Below are 24,603 nucleotides of genomic sequence, written 5' to 3' on the forward strand. Positions count from 1 at the left end.
AAGCAGTAGTCGACACAATAGTCGCCAGAAAACCATCGCGCGCGCCTTATCAGCGATCGCGCGCGGCTTATTATTTATCACGTGGTTTTGACATTTCTTCCAATTCGAAAATAACAAAAAAAGTGTAAAAACTACATGATAGATGGTAAGGCGCGCGCGAACAATGCAAAGCACGTAGCACTCCCCGCATGCGTTTTTCTGTAAAGGCTGCGGTTGCATAGGCTGCCGCGGCAGCGGCAGCGTACGAAGTGGGGAGACCGGTCACTAGCCCCGCTAACAAAGCGAAGCACGTTGCGCTCCCGGCATGCGTTTCGCGGTGAAGATTGCGGTTGCATAAGCTGCCGCGGCAACGGCAGCCCCCGTACGAAGTCTTTCATCTATGAAAAAAGTTTTGGTACAGTGCATTTATTTTAGAGCGCAGCTCTTAGGCGCCCGTTTCCGGCTTGAGCGGCGTCGGCGTAACCGTGAGGTCACGTTCCCCCCCCCCCCCCCCCTTTCCCCGAGGTCACGTGACTCCCCAGGTCACGTGACCCCCCCCCCCCTCCCCGAGAACACGTGACCCTCAGTACCCTTCCCTCCTCCATTTCAAGAGCTGCGCTCTAATTCGGCGTTAGAGGGAGCTGTAAGCGGCTTTCATTTTTTTTTCTTTCGTCACTCATTTGGTATATACCCTTTTGTTGTTTAAAAGCATGAACGGCCGCTTGCGTCCCAAGCGACTTCCTGTCACACCGTCTTCGCAAGCCTGTTGAGCTTACGTATGTCCCCCGAGTTAGAAAGCATAAATGTTACACGGATAAAAAAGTTGGAGATTCAACGAGGGAATTCGGCACAATATTACATCTTGGTGGAGGAGAGTTGGTTCTCAAGAACACTCCAACCATTTTAACAGAACTCGTACTCCTTCGTTTCTTTGGCGTTCACCTGGGGAATTGGTGGTTAAACGTTTCATCTACATTTCAAGCAGCGGTCTTAAGGCAGCCTTTGTTCATTTCTTTTTATAAACCGGAAGTTTTCTGGGACGTCATAGACTGGAGCACCACCTGGTGGCGTCTGCCATAAAAAGAAATATAGTGCAGTGGGCACTCCTTCTTGGTGATACCACGTCTTCGCTGTCGAACCACCTTCACAGCGTTTATCGGAGCCCCAACTTTGTTTTTTGATAACTTGTTTATTCGCTCTTTTTTTTTCACGTGAGTTGAAACATGGTGGCTCCAGTGTGCAAATAGTCCTTAAATACTTCCGGTTTTGAAATAGACGACGGGTATTGTTGTATATGCGAGGTCAAATCTATAGTACGTACTATCCTTAGCAAATGGCCGCTTAAAGCACTGCCATACTTAATTCACGCTTATCATAAAATAATGACGCGTAAAAAAATTAAGAATTATACACGGACCGGAAGTGTGCCAGGGCCTACCCAATAGACGGCGTCACTGAGTTTGTTGCTAAACAAAAAACGGCGAATATGTTCAAGCTTGTTTCATCCACGGAGTGTTGTTAACCGTTTGTGTCCTGTAATCCCTTAATTCGGGTAAAGAAAATACCCTCGTTGCCACCTCACCTGGCACGTTGATTCTGGCCGTGTGAAGAACCGTGCCGACTCCGTTGTTGGCTGTGCACCTGTAGTCGCCACCGTCTTCCACCTGAACCACGGAGAAGTTGAGGTAGCTGACGACAACGCCCGCCTGCGTGACGTAGTCGCCGAAACGGACACGATGTGTTTCGGGCACGGCCGATTCATCGAGAGACCACGTGATCTGCGGCAGCGGGTTGCCAGACGCCGAGCACTTGAGCGAGAACCGTGTGCCCGGATGCACGGTCTCTGGTCGGAAGGTATCCTGGAACTCCGGAAGGTCCTCTGCGGGAGCGTGGACGGTTGACAGTCACTATGAGCTTCTTGGATGGATGGACGGTAGCTTAAGAATGACAGGAGCAATCTAGACTCGTTCTTAAGCTGCCGATGACAATAATCTGGTACATTCTGACAGGGCTTGGGCAATATTGGCTTGGGTAGCTTCAATAATTCTGTTATCACTAAATACCGCATAAAGCCGCTAGATAATTTGATAAGTACGACATTCAAGCGCCTACTGCAAACCAACGAACATAATAAAAATTATCATTCCTTGTCGCTTTTAAGTTGTCGAAACCTATACCTTACAGGACATGTACAAATTCAGTCTCCTTATTATAAGTGGAAATCATAGCATACTGCAGTATCATTCGGTAAGACCATTTATAAACCAACTGCGAACCGAGGAATCTCATTATGATTAGACAAACCCCCTAGTTCTTAACATATAAAACAATCAGTGTTCTGGAAAAAAAATGAATTAAGTCGAAATAATTTGACTTAAATCACGGTAGCTATGGAATATTGCTTCTTAATCACTTGATGCGTTTTTAAAAATGACATAGTTATCCGCCCGATCACTGCAAACAATACGAAAGAAAGAATTACTGTAAATTTAAAGTAGTTTAATTTCCAACTTTTTATTGAATTAATACTGCCATGTAGTAAAAAATCCGAACTTAATATTTCCAGTTTCTGAAAAGATTTATTTGCTTTCTTTTGCGTTCTGATTTTCTTGGAATAGGACATTGCTTTTTCATTTATTTATTGAGTTACTTGCAGTAGGATGTTACATGATTGACGAGCCAAGTGGTTGGTCACAAAGAACGCTCAACCTTCCGAGCCCTGCCTTGTGCTCGTGTTCAGCATGATACACATTTTACCTGCTTGAAGATTACTTGATTTAAGAAGATACCAAATGCAGATAGAAAGCATGCCTCAAACAAAAAAAAAAAGCGTTAAAATAGTTCGAAATATGTTTGCGGAAACGGTTTGATTTATATCATCATAGTAAAACCGGTCTGATATAAATCACGATTTAAATCATTTTGATTTTCATTCTCCACCCTGGTTTTTAAGCACTCGTCTGCCGCGCATGTATTCCTTTAGGCCCTGTTTATCTTGGGAGCTCTGCTGTATAATGAATTCTTCGGCAGGGTCCGTCAGCGAGTTTCGTGCTTGAGGACTTCTTGACCATAGCCGATAGTAGCTCTGTGCCGTTAACAGACCCCGGTGAATGTATACAGCGTGCCAACTTACCGGCAAGGGAGAGTTCGAACCCCGCCTGGACCGCGTCCACCTCGTTGTGAACGAAGCACTGGTACATGCCCTTGTCCTCCTTCTTCACCGAGCGGATGTGCACCGTGTCTGCCGACGGGACGCTGACGCGGTCACTGATGGGCAGCGGACGCTGATTGAATCTCCACACGATGGCCGCCACGGGGTGTCCGGACACTGCACACTTAATGATGGCTGTCTGGCCCACGTGCACTTGCTGTCGGGGTGGCTGGATGGTGGCCGTCAGCGGCTCTGCGAGAGAAAAAGAAATACGGAGGGAATAGTCATCTTTAATTTCTCATACTTTACTAAAGGAATACTGGCACTTTCCTTGTTTACGTTGGACGGACCTATTATTTGAGACGTCACGCCGAGAAATGTCACCAGCTAGCCTTCGGAAAACGAAACTGAAGGAACTCCCAGACGAGATCCGTCCGACGACGTATGTCGATTGGATTCTACCCACCAGTCGTGACAAGACGATCGTCTCCCTGCTGTGGACAAAGCTGGCGGAGTTCATCTACGACAACGACGGCCCCGGTGGACGACTCTGCAGCAGCCGAAGGCGCTGGGACCAACAACCACCCAGACCGCCATGACGGCAACGGCAGATCCTTAGGCCCGCACCGATGCAGACGACAATGGTGCATTATATGTGTGTATGGTATATATATATATATACACATATATTATATATAGTAGGGCAATAAAGAACGTTCTAACAACAACATTCCGCGAGGAAAACCTGTTGCGTAGAAAGCCGTTCCGTTCGGCCGGTTTGTCCGGCATTGCCAATGACCAGTCTTATTTTTTATACTTTTTTTTTAATTGTCGTGGTCCTGCAGCACCATCCGGCATTATCGCACAGGGTGAATAAACCTGAAAAAAAAAGATTTTGGAATTCGTTGCGCACAGAAACTCGCTGTGCAAAGTACTCTCCTTCGTAAGAGTTTTAACAAAAAAAGCGTCTTGACCCAATTCAGTCATAGCGCGATATTCTCTTATCTTATAAATGTGGTCATTTCTTTTGGAGTTATAATTCGTAGGTAATAAGTAAGATGAGCTAATAATGCCGGTTATATTTTGATATACGTATATTGTAAAAAACTCCACCCGCGAAGTTCGTCGTCTTGATGCCAATGTACACTCACACTCGCAAAACGGTCATACCGTGTATGGGATCCCAGACGGTTCAGGCGTTCTTTAAAACTGGGCGTAGATACGAGAGATAGGCGTGCTTTTTGATAGCTTTAGTTGACTTATTTAAATTTTGGTTTAAATGTCCAAGCGTTCTGCCGACCTTCAAAACAACATGGCCAATAAGTGCGCATTCCAAGACCAAGGCAGTCAACTGATAGCGTGACGCCAGGTATTAAACTATTTGCCCTATTGTTTCTTTATTCAGTTGAAATGAAATTAAATCTTTATTTCCAAAAAATTTACTCTGGCGGGCCTCCAGACAAAAAGCTACCATATGGTAACTTGCCTGGGTCTGGGGCGTTTCAATATTCGTTTTCCTTTTACGGGGAAAATTAATATGGGGGACATATTTTTTTACGTTTAACTCTATCTTACACTTTTTACACCATTGTTCTATTTTATTTCATTATATTATATTCTTTACACCGTCCTTCTATTTGGTGTTAGAGGACATAAAACATTAAGTACTCAATACTTTTCCCGAATACAAAAGCTCCGAAGTTTCACAGTTAATGCTATGGCCGCCTGTGCCAGTTAATGGCTTGGCGTTTGGACATTCATTGGACAGGGCGTGAGCTCAGATCTAATCACCCGCTTCGCACAGGAAGCGATGGCTCAGGTATGGCGGTCATCAATGTTGCTTGAGAAACTTTTTTAAGGGTCTACTGTATTTTGAGAACTACATAGTCCAAGGGCTATACATGTGTAGAAGTTAAAAATAATAGATAAAAGTAAAAGTAAAAGGTAGAGGTAGAAGTTAAAAGTGAAAACTTAAAGCAAAAGCTACATGTAAAAGATGTAAAAGTGAAACTTAAAAGTAAAAGATAACAGTAAAAGTTGTAAAAGTAAACGTAAAAGTTAAAACCTAAAAGTGCAAGTTAGAAGTAAAAGGTGAAAGTAGAAAAATTAAAGTAAGAGTTAAAAGTTAAAAGTAAAAGCTAAAAGTACAAATTAAAAGTAAAAGTTAAAACAAAAACTGAAGCAAAAAGGCAAAGTAAAAAGTCAAAGCTAAAAGTAAATGACAAAATATAAAGCTAAAAGTAAAAATAAACGTAAAATGTAGAAGTAAAAGCTAAAACTGAAAGTTACAAGTAGAAGTTAAAAGTAAAACTAAAAGTTAAAAACCTCAAAAGTAGAACTTAAAATGAAAATCTAAAAGTAAAATATAGGAGTAAAAGTTAAAAGTAAAAGGTAAAAGTAAAGGGTAAAATGGAGGTTTACGCGCTGGGGACTGTGTGCATGTGCGACATAGCTATGCATTTCAATGTCTTTCAATATGGGGAGATGTGACGGATTTCCCGAATGACAGATTACGTTCATAATTTCTTTATGACATGTACTTTTTGTGCACTAATGAAGTGTTATTCTTCAAGCCCCGCTGGACAGAAGAATTGTCTTACGTGTGGAGAATGCACAAGGTGCGGACTATGCACAGTGGGAAGACTACCTGAGAAAAATACTCTTTTTCTTGCCGAAATTCGCCTCTGCGGAATTTTCACCAGTTGTGGACTAGAGTTTGGAAATTACGGCATTCTGCGGTAATTATATAAGGTATTCGCATAGCGTTACGATACATTCGATAACGATACCATACATTTTTCCTGCGCCTTCGTGCATGCATCCTGCAACATTGAGTTCTGGAATATGCCTCATCTTCGTAATTATTTATTTATTTTTATTCATTTAAAGGGCAACTCCGCTTCAATTTTGATATTTAGAAAACTATGCATCCCTCTTTAGTACCATCTAGAAGGACCCCATGTCAAATATTACGATCTAATTCCGTCTATATATTTAATAAACTGGCCAGCAAACTTTCAAATGAGCCAAGTCGCGAAAATCTGCCAACTCTAGCGTGCGACGTGAGGCGCAATCGTCAGCGCAGTCAATGCGACAGTGTTGGAGCGGCCAACGCTGAGCCACTACGTCAGAGGCACGTCTACGTCATTCTCACGTTTTGTTTGTTTTTACTTCTCAGAGCGAAATCGAACGATGACGTCATGAGTTTCTCCTCCCGGTGTTGGCTCAACGGCGTCCACGTGATCACCGTAACGCGGATGCGCTGGGTTTTTGCTGCCCTGCGCGCTTATCGGTCTGTTTCTCCGCTCTCCCTCTCCTCTTTCGTCTTTTCCCCTCCCCCTTTCCCCCGGGCTATCACTTTCCATGCCATGCGAAGCGACCTGCCCGCGTCGCGTGTCCTGTACCTCGCGGTTCGACGTGACGTGGCCATGACTTTGACGACACGAGACTAACGTTGCCTCACGCAACCGAAGTTTCGGTTTCGGTATCAGTTAATGTTTAAATTAAGATTACAGAAATAATATTCCACATTTCGCGAATCCGAAGACGTAGAGTTGTTTAGAAGGGCTCTGTGAAATGGAATCACATTTAAACTTAAATTTTTCGGAATTGAGCGGAGTTGTCCTTTAAGATACTTCAAAGCGCCCGTTCGGGCATTGTAAGAGGGGGGAGTTACAAAAGCGAAGACAGTACAATACAAGATAATACATACGAGGCATAAGTCGTAGGAATTTAAGAGAAGTATACCACGATTAGTTAATACAATACCTATGTCTAGCTAAAAAAAACTTTTTTAAAAAAAGAAAAAAGTTTGCACAGAAGATTCATTCCGGGATAATGTGGAATAATATTTCACATGAAGATATGAAATTTGCTTTATCTGCAATTTCAACTATACACTGAGGGAAAGAGTTCCATTCTGAAATAGCACGCTGTAACGGGGAGTTGCGAAATTGGTTAGTACCACACTGAGGTGAGCGAAGTTTGTGAGCATGATCATGTCTATCAAAAATGCGATGGGCTAGAAGAATAATCGTTCTTTGAGGGAAACATTATAGTAATACATATTGTGAAGGAACGCGAGACTGGGCACCCTACGCCTGGTTTATAATAGAGGTAAATGGGCTCTTTTTTCAGTGCCGAAACGCTCGCTTGAGTTAAATTGTCATGGAAGATGAAGCGCACCCCCTTGTTTTGAATGCTCTTTAATTTAGTTTTCAGATAAACCTGAGGAGGAGCCCACCTGATGCTCACATACTCCAGCTGCGACTTTACAAAAGATTTAAAAGCTACCAGGCCAGTTTCAGGAGATGCTAGAAACAGTTCGCGTCTAAGAAACCCCAAGTAACGACTTGCCTTGCCCACAGCATAGTCAATATGGTCCTGCCAAGAAAGAGTATCGGAAATAAAAACGCCCAAGTACTTATATTTATTTACTTTTTCGAAAGAGACACCCTTGATTGTGTAGTTGCAATTGATTATAGTTTTCGATGTCGTCACATTCATAAATTTGGTTTTATCTATGTTAATAAGCATCTGCCATTTGTAACACCATGAAACAATTGAGGTCAAATCGTCTTGCAAGGTACGAGAGTCGTCAGCTTTAGCTCCCTTCCTATACAAGGCGCAATCGACTGCGAAAAGTCTTATGGAAGAAGAAATGTTCGCAGGGAGGTAATTTATATATAAAATGAAAAGAACTGGTCCTAATACCGAGTCCTGCGGTACGCCGGACGTAACCTCTGTGCTGTTTGATAAATGATCAGAAATTGAAACCGATTGAAGTTAATTCGTAAGAAATGATCTAATCCAAAGTATGAGTGAGGGGTCAATATTGACATTTTCAAGTTTATGTATTAACCGCTTGCGGGGCTCACAGTCAAAGCCTTTGGAAAGGTTTAAAAATGATATATCAGTCTGCTTAAGCAAATGAAAATTTCCATGAAGATCGGTTACTAGTTCGAAAAGTTGAGTTTCGCACGACTTGCCCTATCGGAAGCCATGTCAACCATCGAAAACAATGTTATTCTCCGATACAAAGTTGATTATATGACTATAAATAATATGCTTCAAAATTTTACATGGGACGCTCATTAATTATATGGGTCGGTAGTTATCTAAACATTACGCATCGCCACATTAATGGACAGGAATGACCTTTGCACGTTTCCACTCACTCGGAAAACAACCTTCACCAAGAGTCCGCTGATACAACAAAGCTAGAATGCCACTGGAGCAGGGCTGTATAAGTTTTAACAACTTAGACTCAATGCCATCTTTTCCTGGTGATGAACGATAAGGGAGGCCTTCGATAAATTTGCTAACACCACGTGAAGATATAGTGTTATTTTCTAAGAAAGCGTGGTCATGAGTGAATTCACAGGTAGCTGAGGGAAAGAATTAATGAGTAAAGGCTTCACTGAAAAAGCTACTAAAGTTGTTAGCAGTTTCAAGATTGGAAAACAAACTTCCTCTTGAACCCGCGAAGCCAGAAGTAGAATGACTTGACTTCAGCGGATTTATAGAACTCCAAAACTTCTCGGGATTCGACTTGAAATTATCTTTTAAACCTTAACAGTAAAATGTTGATTTAGACTTTTTTTTTTATTTCAAAGGTACACATCGATGAATGGAGATTATTCAAATTCCAGGACACATTATCGTTCCTTTACATAGCTGCTGTGTACAAACCCGTCTTTTTATTAAGAAGAGGCTTACTTTTTTGCGAAAACCACAGACGGCGATGGTTGTTCGGAATTTTGATTCTTTTAACAAAGGAATAGAATTGATTCGATTTTGAAAGCAGTTCAGTTTCCTTCGACAGACTGTTAGTGGAAAGACCGCTCAAACTCGCCCAAATATATCCGCATGGCTGACTCAATTGCGGCTGTCTTTGTCTTAGAATAGTCGTAGATTTCCTTGAACTGATGACGGGGGTGCTGAGTTTGTATGTCGGATTAGATTACCACCCTTTTATGATCACTTATTTTTTCGATAACATTTACACGCTTTATTTTTTCGCAGACCGTATTGCAAATTGGTTTAGAATGGAGTGCCCACATGTAGGCTTTACGCACTGCAGTCAGTTGCCCATTACCTACCTAGATTACTTAAAAAAGTTTAATATAGATCGCATTGATATTCATTGTTTAACAAAAAAGATGTACGCGCATGTTTTGTTCAGAAAAATTATATTGTATACTGGTTTTCTTTTTATTACCATTCCCTGCAAGTGCAGGGGCACCAGAGTCAGTCAAAGCTACCTTGTGAAAGCTTTTTGTCTGGTGCCTTCAGCACAACAGTGCTTAAATAGACAAGTTAGAGTTCAGGTCATCAAATTGATACTGCTAAAACTGTCTAAAAAGAAGTTTTCGTAAATCGTTTCCACTGTCCAGCAACGCACTCCGGTACCCACTAGCTGATCTGAAATTGCTGGCAAGCCCAGCGGCGCGCATGCACAGTAGCGGCGTCCTCGTTTCGGAGGACGTAGTGGAGAAGAAGAACGATCTGTAAAAGACTTTCAAACTGGTAACGTATGTGCCTAGCGACTTTTGAAATTCCGCGGTGCTAAAATCTGGAATACTTTGCGATCTTCAGCCATGAATTCAGAGAACTTTACCAGTTCTTTAAATTGATGCACCATATATATTTCTAAATAGGATGTCTCGGCTCATCCTGACATTCATTTGCTTTATCACATAATTATTTTTCGTCGTTGTTGTAATATGATTACGTTAATTTATTATGTGAACCGTTTATTTTGAATTATCCTTTATTTATTTACTGTTTTCAATAACAGTGCCTGTGATTGGAATGATTTATTAAAATGTCCCAAACTAGCTAAATTGGCTATGAGCTCAGATGGTCTTTCAGTAACCTTTAATATGCATTGAGTTCAATAAAGAATATTGATTGATCAATTGATTGTACAAACTCTATCTCATAAGTTAATCTGCAGCAAAGGCAAAGTAAAGGCATAGGCGTGGGCACATGGCTTTCACATTTGCTTTCCTATCGCGAGTGTGCTTGAAAATAAGGCAATATTGAAACCCGCACGCGCTCGCGCGTGTGCTTTTGCCTCTGCTGCGCGCAACTCATGAGATGGAGTTTAGATGCCCACTCACCCGTGATGACGAGTTCGCTGGACGCCCTGTCGTCGCCGGCACTGTTGTTGGCGACGCAGGTGAACTTGCCGGCGTCTCGGAGCGTCGCCTTGCGCACTACGAGCACCCCGTCCACCTGGCTCGTCCGCTGGTCCAGGAACACGGGGCTGCCGTCGTCGCGGTACCAGCGATACTGGGGCGGCGGGGATCCCTGTGCGGCGCACGGTAGGGACGCTGTGTCGCCGATGGTAGCCGTCACCCGCTGCCTCGAGTGCGCCATCCGGGGCGGTACGTTTGTGTGGGTCTCTGCGGAGGAAAGGCAAATATGACGAATATACAATTAAGTTTGGACAGTCCGAGGAGACGGGAAGGCGGGATGGTACATCATACAAAAAACAGCGTGCACACCCTGTCTGAGCCCTGTTTCTTTTTATTTAGAAAGCGATTACCCAACTCTCATTTGTTCGCCGCCATTTTGTCGCGTATACTTCACTTCACCCTAGGTCCGAGTGCAGTCGATGCTACGTGTCTAATCAAGCTGTGCGAGATCGTCATCATTTTGCACCCGTGATATCACCATGCGAAGACAATTAATCATTGTGCAGGCGCCGTAATCTTACGCTTTTAAGTTCTGCATCTATGTCTGTAGGTTTTGTCTGTACGGTGAAACGAGGCAGAGTGGTAAGCAGATGTAAATGGCGATGGTTACGATTCGAATTTGCAACTTTCTGGGTTTTAGATGGAGGATCAGGAAGCTTAGACGATATCGTTTTGCGTGGTGTTGAATTTTTGAAGAACGGGATAGTTTTTGGAGATTTTAGATAAAGTTAAAGAAACTGCAACAGTAATTTTAAGCGACATGGATGGCTTATGTGGGGCTACTCTTTGCGGCCCTAGCCCGAAGGTACCGTGAAATCCCACCCACAATAAATAAATATACTGAGAAAATAAGGTGGTCAATCTTTCGGTGTGTGAGAGTTCATTTTGGATTTTACGCTGCGCGGAAAGTGAATGTCTTGAAAGGTATTAAAAGGGCAGTTGATGTTTTTGCTAGGTATCTCAGCAGAAACGATTTCTTTTACACGAAATATGTTTAGAACTATGTGTTCATCTTGCTTTGTGATATTCATCTCGCCTTTTATCGGCTGAGGCCACAACCTATTTGGCTGCTATATCAAGGTGCCCCAGGAAAATGCCGCACCTCGCGTTTCACACAAAAAGAAGTTGAACATAAAATTATGTAGCGCGTCATTTTCTTCCAAATATTTAGCGGGAAAACGTGAATTGGTCTATGATTATACAGTCTATTAATTCCTGAAATTTTTTGCGTCAAGCGTAGCAAGCATAAAGTCATACCAACTGGCAATTCCGCGAACCTCAGGTTTGTCTTAGAGATCAAGCACGTTCGCTTTGCTTATCATGCCTGAAACGTTTCGGGGAACAGATCTTATTTTATTGATTGTGTCTGCTCCCGAGAATCGGGATAACAACCAAGGGAAAGTGAAGGATCAATAGGGGACATTATTACAGTGTTTTAGTGGATTGTTAGGACAACTGCGATAATAATACCCGCTACTCCGTCGACGTCTTTGAGTCGTCATTGGGTATTCTTATCGGTGGGATCTGTACAATATACTAAAAGTCTCCATTTAGCCCTATAGAACTATAGTCACGGCCGGCTTAAGATACGCAGGGAGTGGCTCATCGAGATCACGCTTCTCGCTCCATGATTGGTTCCTCGGCGTCTTCGGTTAATGCCACGATCTCATTTGCTGCAGGGCGACTATGAAATTCTCGTGTATTGCCACGTCCTGCAATTCTTCAGCTGTCAGTGGCTGCTGCTGCTGCTTAGCTAACTACAGCAAAACTTAACGTACATGAGACCCCGCCCGTTCCTTCCTTCTGTTCCCCTCACCTCAATTGCGCATTTTGAAGTCCCTGAACGCCACGTTCGCTTTGAATAGAAACGCTCTGCCGCCATTGAAAGGCTACACAAAGAGGTGTTTGTTATGCTTCGCCACTGACCGACTGTTACGAGCGTGTTCCCCGAGGCAACACGCCCTAGAATGATCAAAGCCTGCGCGCTAGAAGTTTTACGTCATCATATTGAGATCGGGCGAAGACACAGGTTGGATACGAGCGCTCGGCTTGGCTTCGTGTCCGATTAACGCGCAGAAAGACCCTCGGTTACGGGCTTGGGTGAAATTGCTGACGTGCTGCCATCCGATTTTGATGACGTTTCATGGAGGAAGATGAGGTCGTTCACGGGACTTAATTAGTATAGTTTTCCGAGATTCATACAATCAAAATTTATCTCCTTCAATTTAGAATTCAAATAAAAAAGGGTAATTATTTTATGAAACCTTCTCCCTAGACGCGTTTTGCTCAAAAATGGCGGCCGAACACCGCCTAGGAGACGAGGCTGTAGTGCTGATATTTTTGTGCGCCACCAGCGAAGGTCGACGCTGGATGCAGATTGGAAAGAATTGCTGCGTCAGTGCTCGGCTTTGAGCCAAGTTCGAGCCGAACATTGACGCAATCGTCGTTTCCAATCTGTGATCAGCATTGGCCTTTGCTGATGATGACATCTCTATCTGCACTACAACTTTGTCATCTAGGAGGTGTTGGGCAGCGTCGGATATTTCGCGCAACGACTACCTGACGACGCAAAGTTTTTGCCGTAGAGGATCTGTCGTAATTACGCGCAGTCAAATTATTTGTTTCTCATTAACTCGCCTTACAGGCAATTACGCATTTTTCTGGTTCGCGTTCGGACGCGGATGAGTGGCGCTAGGGACGAAAGCCGATGGCCGCGAACACCGGCGCGTATCCCAATTTTAATTACGGCCATTCCTCAGCGCAGATCTCACTCTCTTCGCGTTCACGGTTCAATTGCAGCGGGAGCGCAGAAACGGGCCCGCGTCGAAAACACCGAAGGCAGCGGAGTTTCCAATCTAATATGACGACCGGCTACGGTCCCGGCTGGACGAAATGTGAACGAAAGAGAAGGCGAACACTTGCACAAACAGAGACTGTTTTGTCGTCATGTGGGCCCCAGCGAACGGCTGCGCACTTAATATCAATATATTCGATTATTTTTGTTTAACAATATTTGCGTGCGATATCCGTTCTTCTCCGTAGCGTTCACCGATGAGTAGCCGCGGGCACAATGCTGCCGGAGTCCCAGTAGAGCGACAAACAGAAATAACCGACACCGACGAGCCAAAAACACGCGCAGCATGCACGCAAAGGAAGCTTTCGCAGACTTGCAATCACATCGCGCTTAATTTCTTCACGGGCACCGAGTCACTGCGAGCCTACCGAAGGTACCACCGCATACAAGCTGCACGTGTTTGAGGCTTATCCGTGTCGGTTGTTTCTGTTTTTCATTTTAGTGCTACTCGAGCATAATACACCGAACAAAATACAATGGGCAGACACTGTCCGATGTGTGTTTCTTTTCTGCATGACGGTTCTGTCTTGTTGGTCATGAAAGAACGGCCCGTAGACATGTTTGGAAGCATAAATAATGCAAACATGCTTGAAGCATGCTTGTGGCCGCGTCCGCAGGTAATTCTGCCATCATGTCTGCAGAGAAACTCCGCGGATCTTTTTGAATGCGGAGAGCAAGTTGTCTGCTTCTTGCGCAGGATTTGCGGTGACGTCAGAAAGACGCCAATCTCTGACTGGCTCTGAATGAAGGATAGGGGGTAGACCTTGAAGCAGGCTACCTTGAGGTCTACTCACTATCCTTCATTCAGAACCAATCAGAGCTCGGCGTTCTGATGTCACCAGAGCCCCTGCTAATGAAGCAGACGAACTTGCGCTCCGCAAGATGATGTACGGGCAAAGTGACGTGGGCTTTAGTTGCGAAGTTCCCAGGAAACTTGTACGTGGCTGGGAGAGCGTTGGAGACAATATACAGAAGACACGAAAGAGGACACACTTAGAGGGACAGAGCTCTGTGTGTTGTCCTCTGTCCCTGTAAGTGTAATCTCTTTCGTGACTTTTGTGACCTACGAAAAGTCTCGGCCGGGGTATGGTTTTACCGAAACCAATCAGATTTGTCAAAAAAGCCCATCTTTAAAATGGGGGTATCGCGAATTAGCCGTGCATCGAGGTCGACGAGATTATACCTTTTTTGCACAATTAACCCGAAGTTCGAATGTTATGCGCATACAACAAAATTGAAAACCACCCGGCTGCTCCACCTGGAGAAGGGGAGGGGGTGCAGCATTTTCTGGATAAATCGTTTCATATTTACGGCTATATTTAGCAAATAAGGAAAAAGTCTCTTCACTCACTTTGACACCGTATAAACATTGGTAAATCTGTTTATTTAAAGCAAAATATCCCATAGATTACGTCTTTCTCAAAGATTTGAAAAGATGTCCAAAAAGTCGGGCAACACTCTTCTAGAAGTCTAACGTCTTCGGGCTTTACCGTACGTTTGAAGGTTCGTCGACCAGTCGAACCCGAGGTTCGACAAAAGCTCGTGCCATTCCTATAGTCACCGAGAGCGCAGGAAACGCAATTACGTACACGTTTCTCGCTTCGTGACTGGTTGTTCGGTTTTCTCACCAGCCAACGCTGCACTCTCATTGGCTGAGCATCGATAATGAGATGCTTGAGATTCAGTGATCATACTTTAAACTCTTTTAATTTGCGCCGGTCCCCATTTTTCTCCGATTTCCTATCCTCCTCCCCCTCACTATCTCTCTCTTACAGTTCGCTCTTCCCCAATTTCCAACTCGCGTTCCATGAAAGCGCCGCTCACTCTCCCACGTCTGCCCACGTCCTCGGCTCGGTGCCTTTCGCAGACGCGCAGAGTTTTGGCTTAATTGTCCTCCAACGCCGGGACTAGGGAAGAGACGGTACGTTGCGCGCTCGGGGAATCTGTCGTCCGCCTTCGCTGAGGGGAATTTAATAGGGAAGGCCGAATTGAAACCGGGATGCTCGGTGCGCGACACACGTCATCCGGGGCCCTGGCGGAGTAGGTGGACTGCAGAGGGCGCTCCGAGATGTCCGATAGCAACTGCGGAGTTCCGAGAGAAAGGGTTCGGTCGAAAGCTGCGTTGCCGCGCTGCCGGACTCTTGATGGGAATTTCAGAGAACTAGGGTACGAGGCGCTATTTCGTCATTAAGTAAGAAAAAAAAAATAAAAGTGTTTTTGTGTTTGGTTGTTGCGAAAAGAGATGGAATGAGAGAGCATTACATGGAATGAGATAGCATTACCGTGATGCCACCTGACCAACTGACATCTCGGCGTCAAGTCATAGAGTGACGTGATGTGGTCACGGGGCGGGTGTCACGCGACCACTATCTCAAGGATGACGTCACCTGACCGGCGTCACGTTGACGGCGTCGCGTGACCGCAGTCCCGTTGATGACGTCAAGAGACCATCGTCTCGCTGATGACATCATGTGACCACCGTCACGTAACCCTTGCCTGCTGAATTAGGCGAGAGAGCAATTCCTGCTGCAATTTTAGAGCGCTTTTCAGACGTCCTTCGAGGAGCCCCCCATATGCACTTCTCCCCGTGGTTTCAACCAACGAGTTGGCGCGTTGATGGATCTCGATGGTCGGACGCACAGAATCTAACGTTCTGGTAACCCTATAAATGTAAAGAACGAGATTAAATACAGTGTTTTTAGTTCGACAGTCGGAATCTCTCTTATAAGGTTTTGTCCAGAAAAATAAAAACAACACAAAACTTGGAATAGAACTCGTACTTTGTTTAGGTCGTACCCTTCTATAAACGAATGTTATAAAAAAAATTATTATAGGCAAGTCGCACCTATATGTCTGTTTGGTGGGCATGGCGAAACTGCACTGAAAAGTCAGAATATGTTATTCTAACCTCATTTAGTGCAAGCGAGAACAAGTTTAGAAATTCCCGCGAACGAATCGATTCCTTTCAAAAATCAGTCTGGCCACTTCGATAACTATCATCACCTTAGGGTATATCATCTGTACATGCTAATGGCGGCCTTTTAGCGATTTTAAAGAAAAAAGTCGGGACGGGCAGTGACGCGGAGCCTGAATATTCCAAATGTTACTCCGCTGTCACCGTAAAGAGACCTATAAGCTTCTCTACGCTAAGTACATGAAGGTGTCAGGCGAATTCTTGGGATGGGCGCCTTTGGCAAACCCCAGACAGCTCGTGACAATACAATCCAGTAATTTAATAAAAGTTTTTACTTGTGTAAGCACCAAGTTCAGAGTGGTAGTTTCTCGTCATCATCGAAACTGAAACAAATAGAAAAAGAACTTGGCAGCAAAGAACACCGTCACTTTCACACGTCTGCCGTTGACAAACAGTAGATTATCACCGCCATTAGCATAACAAAAATTGATTGATTTTTGAGTGACTATCTGGCATTGCATTCCTAAAAAAGTCTATGAAAAAAAAATTATTGCAGTGGCACATTTTCGCAGTTAAGGTTCATACTAATAGGAAAAAAAAAAGATGCATATAAGTTAAGCATAAACGCAATAACGGAAATTTTGTTAAAAAAAAGCGGCTTTTGCAACGGCCAATACAGTAGGTAACTGGACGTAGTGAAATTAAACATTTGTATAGTGTGTCTTCAGACGATGCATTTATTATACTAAAATTTTTGTAAGTTACAATTGAAAACGAGCGTGTTGGTTCAGGGATACAAAACTTGAAAGAATGAAACAGAGAGGACGAGGACGGGAAGAAAAAGGATGAAACGTACACTTTGTAAGTGTACGTTTCGCGAAACACAAAATGCAAGAGAAAAATAAAGCATTCCCACGCACTGGGAAGAAAACTAAATCAAGCTCTTTAACTGATACTGTTGCTCCCAGATGGTACGACGCAAGTTAAGCCGTCAAAATTGCACAAACAACGGCGTCGCCTAAAACTTAAAAACAGGAAGTGGGAAAAGATACTGCTTCGCGAGTTCCAATTGAGTAGTGCCCATGTATAAGAAAATCATATTTGCAACATCATAGACACCATTCCATCCCACTTTCTCTATTTTATATCAATAAACGGCTGCTCCACTTTTTTGAAATCACTCATTTTAGGCTGGCTGGAGTCTCGTTCGCTACAGTTGCAAATAATTCAATTTTGTTTTTGATTGCGAAAGTAATCCTGGCCAATTTACCTCCCTAATCTTCACCTGTAAGTGATCCTAATTCTGTATACAGTTGAGAACAGCCTAAGACACATAGGGCCCGACGCGTGTACCGAGCATGTTATTATCGTTGGGCAACCGATGAGATTGAGGCATTAGGCGAGAGTTTCGCGAACGAACCAATCAAGAAGCAAGAGGCGTGAACCAAAGCTACGCCCTGCATTTCTTAAGCCCCCAGTGGCTATAAAATTATATCTAGGAGTGAGCTTAAACTGAGCCCCCCCTTCTCCCTTACCATCTCTGCCCAAAGTGCATAAAGACACTTCTCCAGTTAAAGTACCGGGATACCGTCATTGTTGAGAGCGTAGATTGCGGCAGCTAAAACAAAACAAGCTAAATCTCCACGGGCAACCAAACTTCGACAGAGCGGTCCGGAAAAAAAAATATTTTTCGACATTAACCGTTTTTTTTTCTCTACCCTCGGCACCGGAAATCCATTAGTCACACGAGCCCAGACACTATAGCCCAAAGTCGCCCAAAGTCCGCAAGTGCCTGGCTGCCCCGCGCCCCGAACTACACTTACTTCACCCATAATAAGCTGTAAAAGCTGCGTCCTCGTTTGACCTGTCTATCTTTCGCCACGTGATCGCACTTCCCGTCCATACCCACGCGCAGAGAGCCCTGGGGTCAGGTGACGGAATGGAGGCTTTTGATTGGTCCGTCGAGGGCGTAGCTCCCACAGCGCTGTCAGCTTAGGGTTGGATGGAGCACAAAGCTCTGGTGTTGATGACCTTTGACAGCAGGTCGCGGCGCGGTGCCCGGCAAACAATGAAAGGAGAAGAGCGCGGGTGAGGAGGAGAGGTCGACCCATGCTGAGCTGATTATGGACGAGTCGGTTTATGATGCCGCCCTGGGTCATTACTCGGGCAAGGAGTCTCATAATTGACACCGGAGTCCGCGGGGCTTCTATGCGGCGGGGGTCATCTTTGGCGACGCTGAAGACCATCGGCTGCAGCTGTCTGGCAAAATTGCCATATTGATTGGAATAAAGTTAATTATGACGTACCGAATCTCTTGATGCTTCTTTTTTTTTTTCCTTTTTGTTTTTTTCTTGGTGTTTATATGCGAAGAAGTTGTGTGGTGTGGTTTGTGGACGAGTTTGGCTCTGAGACATTCTCCACTCAACAAAATGTAAAAAAAAAAAAAGAGTTAGTTTGAACTGCAGACATCTTTACAACACCATCCTCGCCAAATAAGTATGGACGTTAATAATCAAGTATTAATTAATGTTATTTATTAACTTTACAACACTTTCTTTGTATTAGTCCAGAAATTTATTTTGCAATCGGTACAATGCATAATACTTGCAATATCTTTACTTTTGTCCTCCATAATAATTTAAAATAGGTAATTCTTGCGAAGATTGTAATTACATCGGATACAACACTCGTCTCAAACATTTAATTGTTTGCAAAACTAACCTTTATTCCCCAGAAAGCAATCCAGAATGGCCGTCTCAATTTTTACACGAATTTGAAATTCGACTTTCAGGAGGATACGTATTTTGCCACACTGAGCGGATTATTTGACATTGGGTTATTTGGCATTAGATTTTTGACATCTAAGCACAGCGAGTTGTAATAAAATCTCTGCAATAAAACGTTTCGGGCAACATGCTTTCTTTTTTTTTTCTTCATGTATGCCCCCTGGGCCTTCAAGGAATAATAAATGATGATGATGATGATGTCCTGTTATGCACCCAAGTGAAGACCTGCCGATTGTTTTCTGGCACAAAAAATACAAATATAAATAATATTAATAAGAATAAGAATATTATTATTATTAAATCACCTTGAGCATCACTGCGCTCATGGTATGGATAGTATACTCATAGGTAATGACAGTTTAAAAAACGCATCTTTTTGCCGGAACCAATGAGCACGCCAAACAAAAAAAAAAAAACAAAAAAAAAAAAACGAACCGTGAAGCAAGCAGTGTTAACATAATCAGTCAAACCTGCCGTTCTTAACATGTGAGTGGCTATAATAAACGACAAGGCGGAGAAATAGCCCCGAACTGTATGTCACATATGCGCCCAGCTCAGTGAGTGTTCCATCGCACATCGCATGTAAAGGTCAGAACATTTTTAGGTCTCTTCATTTGCCGACTTGATATTCTCGATTGTAGTGATTGGATATCTGTGGTCTCGATGGGAATGCGCCGACAGACACCTCTTTAGAAGGGTAAGTGCCCTCTAAGATATGCCCTCACATCTGCGAAGATCTGAAAGCTGGTACTCAGAAATACTTATCATATTTTTAACCGGCGTCACTGATGTCTGGTTTAGTCTCCTTTTCTTCCGTGCTAGACATTTTGTAAGAAGCAACTGTTTGTATAAAAAGAAAAAAAAGTCGCTCTCAGTTTCAATAAACAAACCAACACAATCCCAATAGATGTTTAGCGCGTTTTAAGTTTTCTCGGTTTTTCTTTTGGAAGTCCGCAATATCAGTACGTAAGCGAGTGACTTTAATAAAGGGACGGATAGGTAAATTGTGGTTCTCATTTCGCTTACGAAACCGTGCGTTCGCTATGGTATTCTATATTAGCCAGACAACGCAAGAAAAGAAAGACAACCTCATTCCCCGAACGCCCCCGTAACTCGCAGATGCCTCACCGCTGCCCTCGCACGCATCCCCACGCTTCCTCACGCTTTCATACCGAGAAGCACTTAGCAACTTCCGAAATACCGGCAAAGCCGTCCAAAACCACGCGGCGACGAAGAAAACAAAAAATGATGGCGCGTGTTTTTAATACGGGCGCGTGCTGTGATGTATGGGGTGGCCTGATGACTGGAAGCTCCGCCGCAGCCTTCAAGCCCTGCTGAGCCACCTAATGGCGGGGGTCTTTAGGGAAAGGGGCTCCCAAAGTCCGTTACGAAACGCGGCGGCTTGTGTAACGCCGCGCGCTGTGAGTAATGCGAAGGGCGCGTCACTGCATATGCGACCGGAGAAGCGGACCTGGTGTCTTGCCGTGTTGGGAAGCTCATCTGCGCGCTCGGGGCGGCTGCTTTTGAAAGCGTCTTTTCCGTTTGCGCGCGCGCTCAACTTGCACAAAGGCTGGGCTGGCCCGTTGGGGATATTTCGTTGGGACGGACTTGACGCGTTTTGACCGGAGAGCGGCACGTTGTGCGTGTGTTTGTTTTCTATGTGCTTACCGTACGGTTGGTCTAGCGCAGCGCGCGCGGGCAACTTCGCGGAGAAGCGTTATGAAAGGTAGAGTTTCACTTTGTGGAATGGTGCTATGAAAGATGAGAAAGTCTAATAATATGGTTGGTCTCCTTTTAATATATTTCGCTCTCCATTAAACGAGACGAGTAGTTAGAGTATTGGGAGGAGGAAATCAAAGGAAGTGTTGCTGAGCCGGAAGCTCAATATGTCACCTTTGTTTTGGGGTAGGGGAAGGGGAGTAAAAGATAAAGATAGAAAAGAGGTTGTTGCGCCAGCATCGCGCCGCCAATGCGCGCCGCCGCGCCACGCAAGCCGCACGAAGAAGCCCCCCCGGCCGAGCAGAGCGGCCGGTGAAATGCGCTTCTTCTAAGTTGAAGTTGGGCAGAGTCCCACTTGATTCTTGAGATAGTCTTCAGAGGTCTTCCTTAAATGGGCCGTCACAAAACACACCAGCGCCAAGCACCACCCAGGAGCCCTGTTGTACAAACCTAATATTAAGCCGAATTAGGACCGAATCAGAATGGTAAATAAATAAATAAGTAATTAAATAAAGTCGGGCCGGAATGATAAAAAAATTGTGGCCAGGAGGGAGTTTGTTCCCATTAGTCTTGCGCCGCGATTGAAGTGTCAATCGCGGTGGCAGTTTGTTACCGAGGGGCCCAAGCGAGCCGTCTCATAACGGCCGACCGTCCTAGGTCAGGACGGTCGGAGCTCCTGTGAATCAGGCCGCGGTGCGAGGAGAACGCAGCGCAGTGAGAATTCAGTTACCTCCGCTAGCGATGCAGAGGCCCCGCAAGCAGAGAGTCCCGCGCGAGAAGCTAAGTCAGCGCGACAGCAGATTTTAATTATTTATACTTGAGTGACCCGTTGACACCGCAAGTATAAACGTTAATGTCTGTAGTTAAAAGGGAGACTTTAATAATATATGGCTGTCATTCTTTTATATGTTGGTATTCACAAATACCGAACGAGGGAAGTTTTAATTACGAGTTGACGTCATTAGTGTAAACTTCGGTGTTCACAGTAAAAAAACTGGGGGAGATTTTAATATGAATCGGCTGATATCGTTATTAAAAATGTTAATATTAATTGCCCCGATGCATACGGCCGCATACTTTGTTTGGGTGGTCATGGTTTGGACTGGACAGGACTGAATTTCCTGATGCCACGGCGCGGTTCCTGCAATGCTCTTTCTCTTCGTTTATCGCTCGTTACGTCCACCTTCCTGTTCTTTTGCGAGGGACAAGACGGGCGTGACGACATGCGGCGAGGTTCATTGCGCATGCGTCGTCCTGCATCTCCCAAACCACTCCGAAGCTCGCACGGGCGGGATTGGCCGTCCTGGTTGTCGTGTCGTCTGCTATTCGCAACTCCAGCCCGCCGCTCGCCCTCCCGCGGACGAACGGAGAACCAGAGGAGCGGGGACGGCAGCGGCGGAGACGGCGCGGAAGCGGTGGCAGTGGCTGTCGGCCTTGATGCGTGAAGCCATTTTAACGAAAGAAGTGATCGCGTTAAAATAGGAGCTCTTGTGCTCCGCCTTGCAACGGCGTTGCACGAAGGACCGGGATGTCTAATTTCATTAGGGACTTTTCGTATATCGCATACGCTGCGGATTTCTGGTCTTGTGCATGACCGCCAGCGCAATCTGTGCTGACGTGACGGCAAACGCTCCCGCTAGTAATGTAGAGCTCTAGCGTGTGTTCTACGAAAAGTTTATGCGTTGCCCTCAGTAAGGGAAAACTGCAGTGGTCGCGCAACGATATGCCGAGCAACACATCGGCGATGGGTTGCTTTCAGGTAATTACAAAGTGAATAAAGAAATCACTAAAGCATTTTAGGTGCGTCTCTGTTAGCCAGCCGTTCGTGACGAGAGCCTAGAAGGGGCAGTTTTGGCGAGAGGGGCCGCAACGCTGCAAATAACACGGTAAAAAAAGAAGTACGGTGTAATAAAATATTTATTTTTGTTAGAGCAATAAATAAAACCCATAAACACGCCGATTATAGTAATAGGCAGTTTTAGCATAGAGTTACCGCAGGCTACTGTGAGCACAGCAACGCTCCTGGCGCGCGCTGATAATTGCGCTTCAAAGGCGCAGCGCGAGCTTCCGGTTGTAATGCTACACCGCACAGTGGCCTGCAATAAAAAAACTTCCTATCAATAACCATAGAGCAGTTTGGTGAAGTGTTGCAATGCAGTAAAACCGAAACGGTGACCAGCGACTGGCGAGCCTGTGACACGAAGGCATCAACACTGTGAACGCTGTTCTTCCGAAACCTGACGGTCACCGTGCACGGCTTACTTTTTAGAGCAATAATGGCCAGGCGAAACTGAAACACGACATCTTCATCACACTAAAAAAATATTCTGCCACAAACACGAACGTGGCCGGTGCCTAAAACTCGCTCACCTACCACAAAGCTTCGCAAGTTGAGGTTTCTGCAACTTTTGAATATCAGCACGCTCGTTTTGCTAACGCGCATAAACATCTTTGTCACCTGTAATGTGCTCCCGCCCTAACCACTTCGCGTTTGTAAACAAATAAATCATTTTTAGCGCACTGACGAGCGTCAGCGAGCAGGCGCACGGGAAAATCTGGAAAATCTATCCCCGTCTCTTCTGCCATCTTGGAACTACCGCCCTGCCACATATAGGGCGTTGGAGTTGCGAATAGTTCATGGCCACTTTGGAACTACTATCGCACGGTACATTTATTGCAACTATCCATATTTAGGTGGCGCACACAATGTTGGAAGGTTCATGAAGCCTCCTGCTCTCCACACTTCGTAGTAATAACTACATTTCGTGAACGCAGAGCCAAGGGTGTGCGGGCAGTGTATCTATCGTATAGTCGAGGGAAGCTGGGATGGCTGCATCCGAAATCGCCGTCGGCCAGGAGAACAGACTGGCTCTCCGAAGATAACAGTATGCGGGACCGTTGAGAGGTTGGAATCCCCGTACATCGACGATTCGAAACCCCCGCGCTGCTGCCGCTACGACAGCAGCGATTTCGGCATAATTGTTCTTGCTTTGCATTTAGGTGGGGCTTATAAAAACAACACGTGGGATACTTTAATGATGTGTCTACGTCATCATCGTAAGCTTCGGTATCCGTAGTCAGAACACGATGGCAACTTTAGTAATCTGCTTCTGTCATCGTGTTATGAGGCTCTGATTTCAAAATTCACAGCCCCCCCAAAATCTATGATTCCATGATTTCGGTGAATCCACCGAAATCATGGAATTTTTTTCATTAAAGACGCCAGAAACAGAGTCACCGCAGACGACGTAGCTGGAGCGAGAGGCGTGTTGACACGCGACGCAGAAGCGTGGGTTCGAAAACACGCCTCGACACAATGGGACCAAGAGGCGAAATCAACTTCCGACCAAGTCTAAGGCAGCTGCCGTCCTTCAAAGCACTTTTTCGAACACTTTTCTTTTTTGTTGACATAGACGACTGAGGCGATGCGACTAAAATAATTAAGAAAGCATTTCATGCGGTAAAAACGATACAAGAAAGACTTAGATCTGTAAGCGTCATGATTGTGTATATTTCGGTGTACATATGAAACGAGGGGTGTGTATACAACTCCAATAATCGACATCTTGGGAGCATCCATCTGTCTCTACCAGGATGTCGATTGCGCCCCGAGCATGCATAATAGCTCACTTAGGTAGATTAGCGTACACTACTCATGCGTCCACATTGCCGTGACTAGGCACCCTTCGCCGGAGCAATAAGTGATGGAAAGGGTTATTAGCGACGTGTGCGGCCAGAAGCGTCGCTATGTTCAGCTTTTTATGATTTGACACACTGGCGCTACTATGTTTTAGGGGAATTAAAGGAGTACTTGAAAGAAATGCTAGCGCCTCTTTTCTTGGCTATATATCAACCACTTTTAGATATTATTGGCCGCAAAGCGATAATGAAATGCTTGCGACTCGTCATGCCCCGTGTTTTTGAAGCTATCGGCCACTACGTAGTTGATGGATCGAAAGATAAAGTATAAATTCCCCATTCGCCTGTCTTTTTTTTTT

General features: G+C 44.8%; 1 protein-coding gene across 1 annotated transcript in view; it reads right to left on the minus strand.

Moving 5' to 3' along the window:
• The window catches only part of LOC115319483 (Down syndrome cell adhesion molecule homolog), a 194,265-nt gene that overhangs the window by 80,451 nt on the left and 89,211 nt on the right, over nt 1-24,603 (minus strand). Inside the window, exons 3-5 of the mRNA XM_040213140.1 lie at nt 10,255-10,539; nt 3,113-3,382; nt 1,562-1,858 (exon numbers count right to left, since the gene is read on the minus strand). Of these exons, the coding sequence (XP_040069074.1) occupies nt 1,562-1,858; nt 3,113-3,382; nt 10,255-10,539 (852 nt within the window). The remainder of the gene's footprint in view (nt 1-1,561; nt 1,859-3,112; nt 3,383-10,254; nt 10,540-24,603) is intronic.

The sequence above is a fragment of the Ixodes scapularis genome, unplaced genomic scaffold (genome assembly GCF_016920785.2).
Source record: "Ixodes scapularis isolate PalLabHiFi unplaced genomic scaffold, ASM1692078v2 PGA_scaffold7__128_contigs__length_106722199, whole genome shotgun sequence".
NCBI classification, from domain to species: Eukaryota; Metazoa; Arthropoda; class Arachnida; order Ixodida; family Ixodidae; genus Ixodes; species Ixodes scapularis.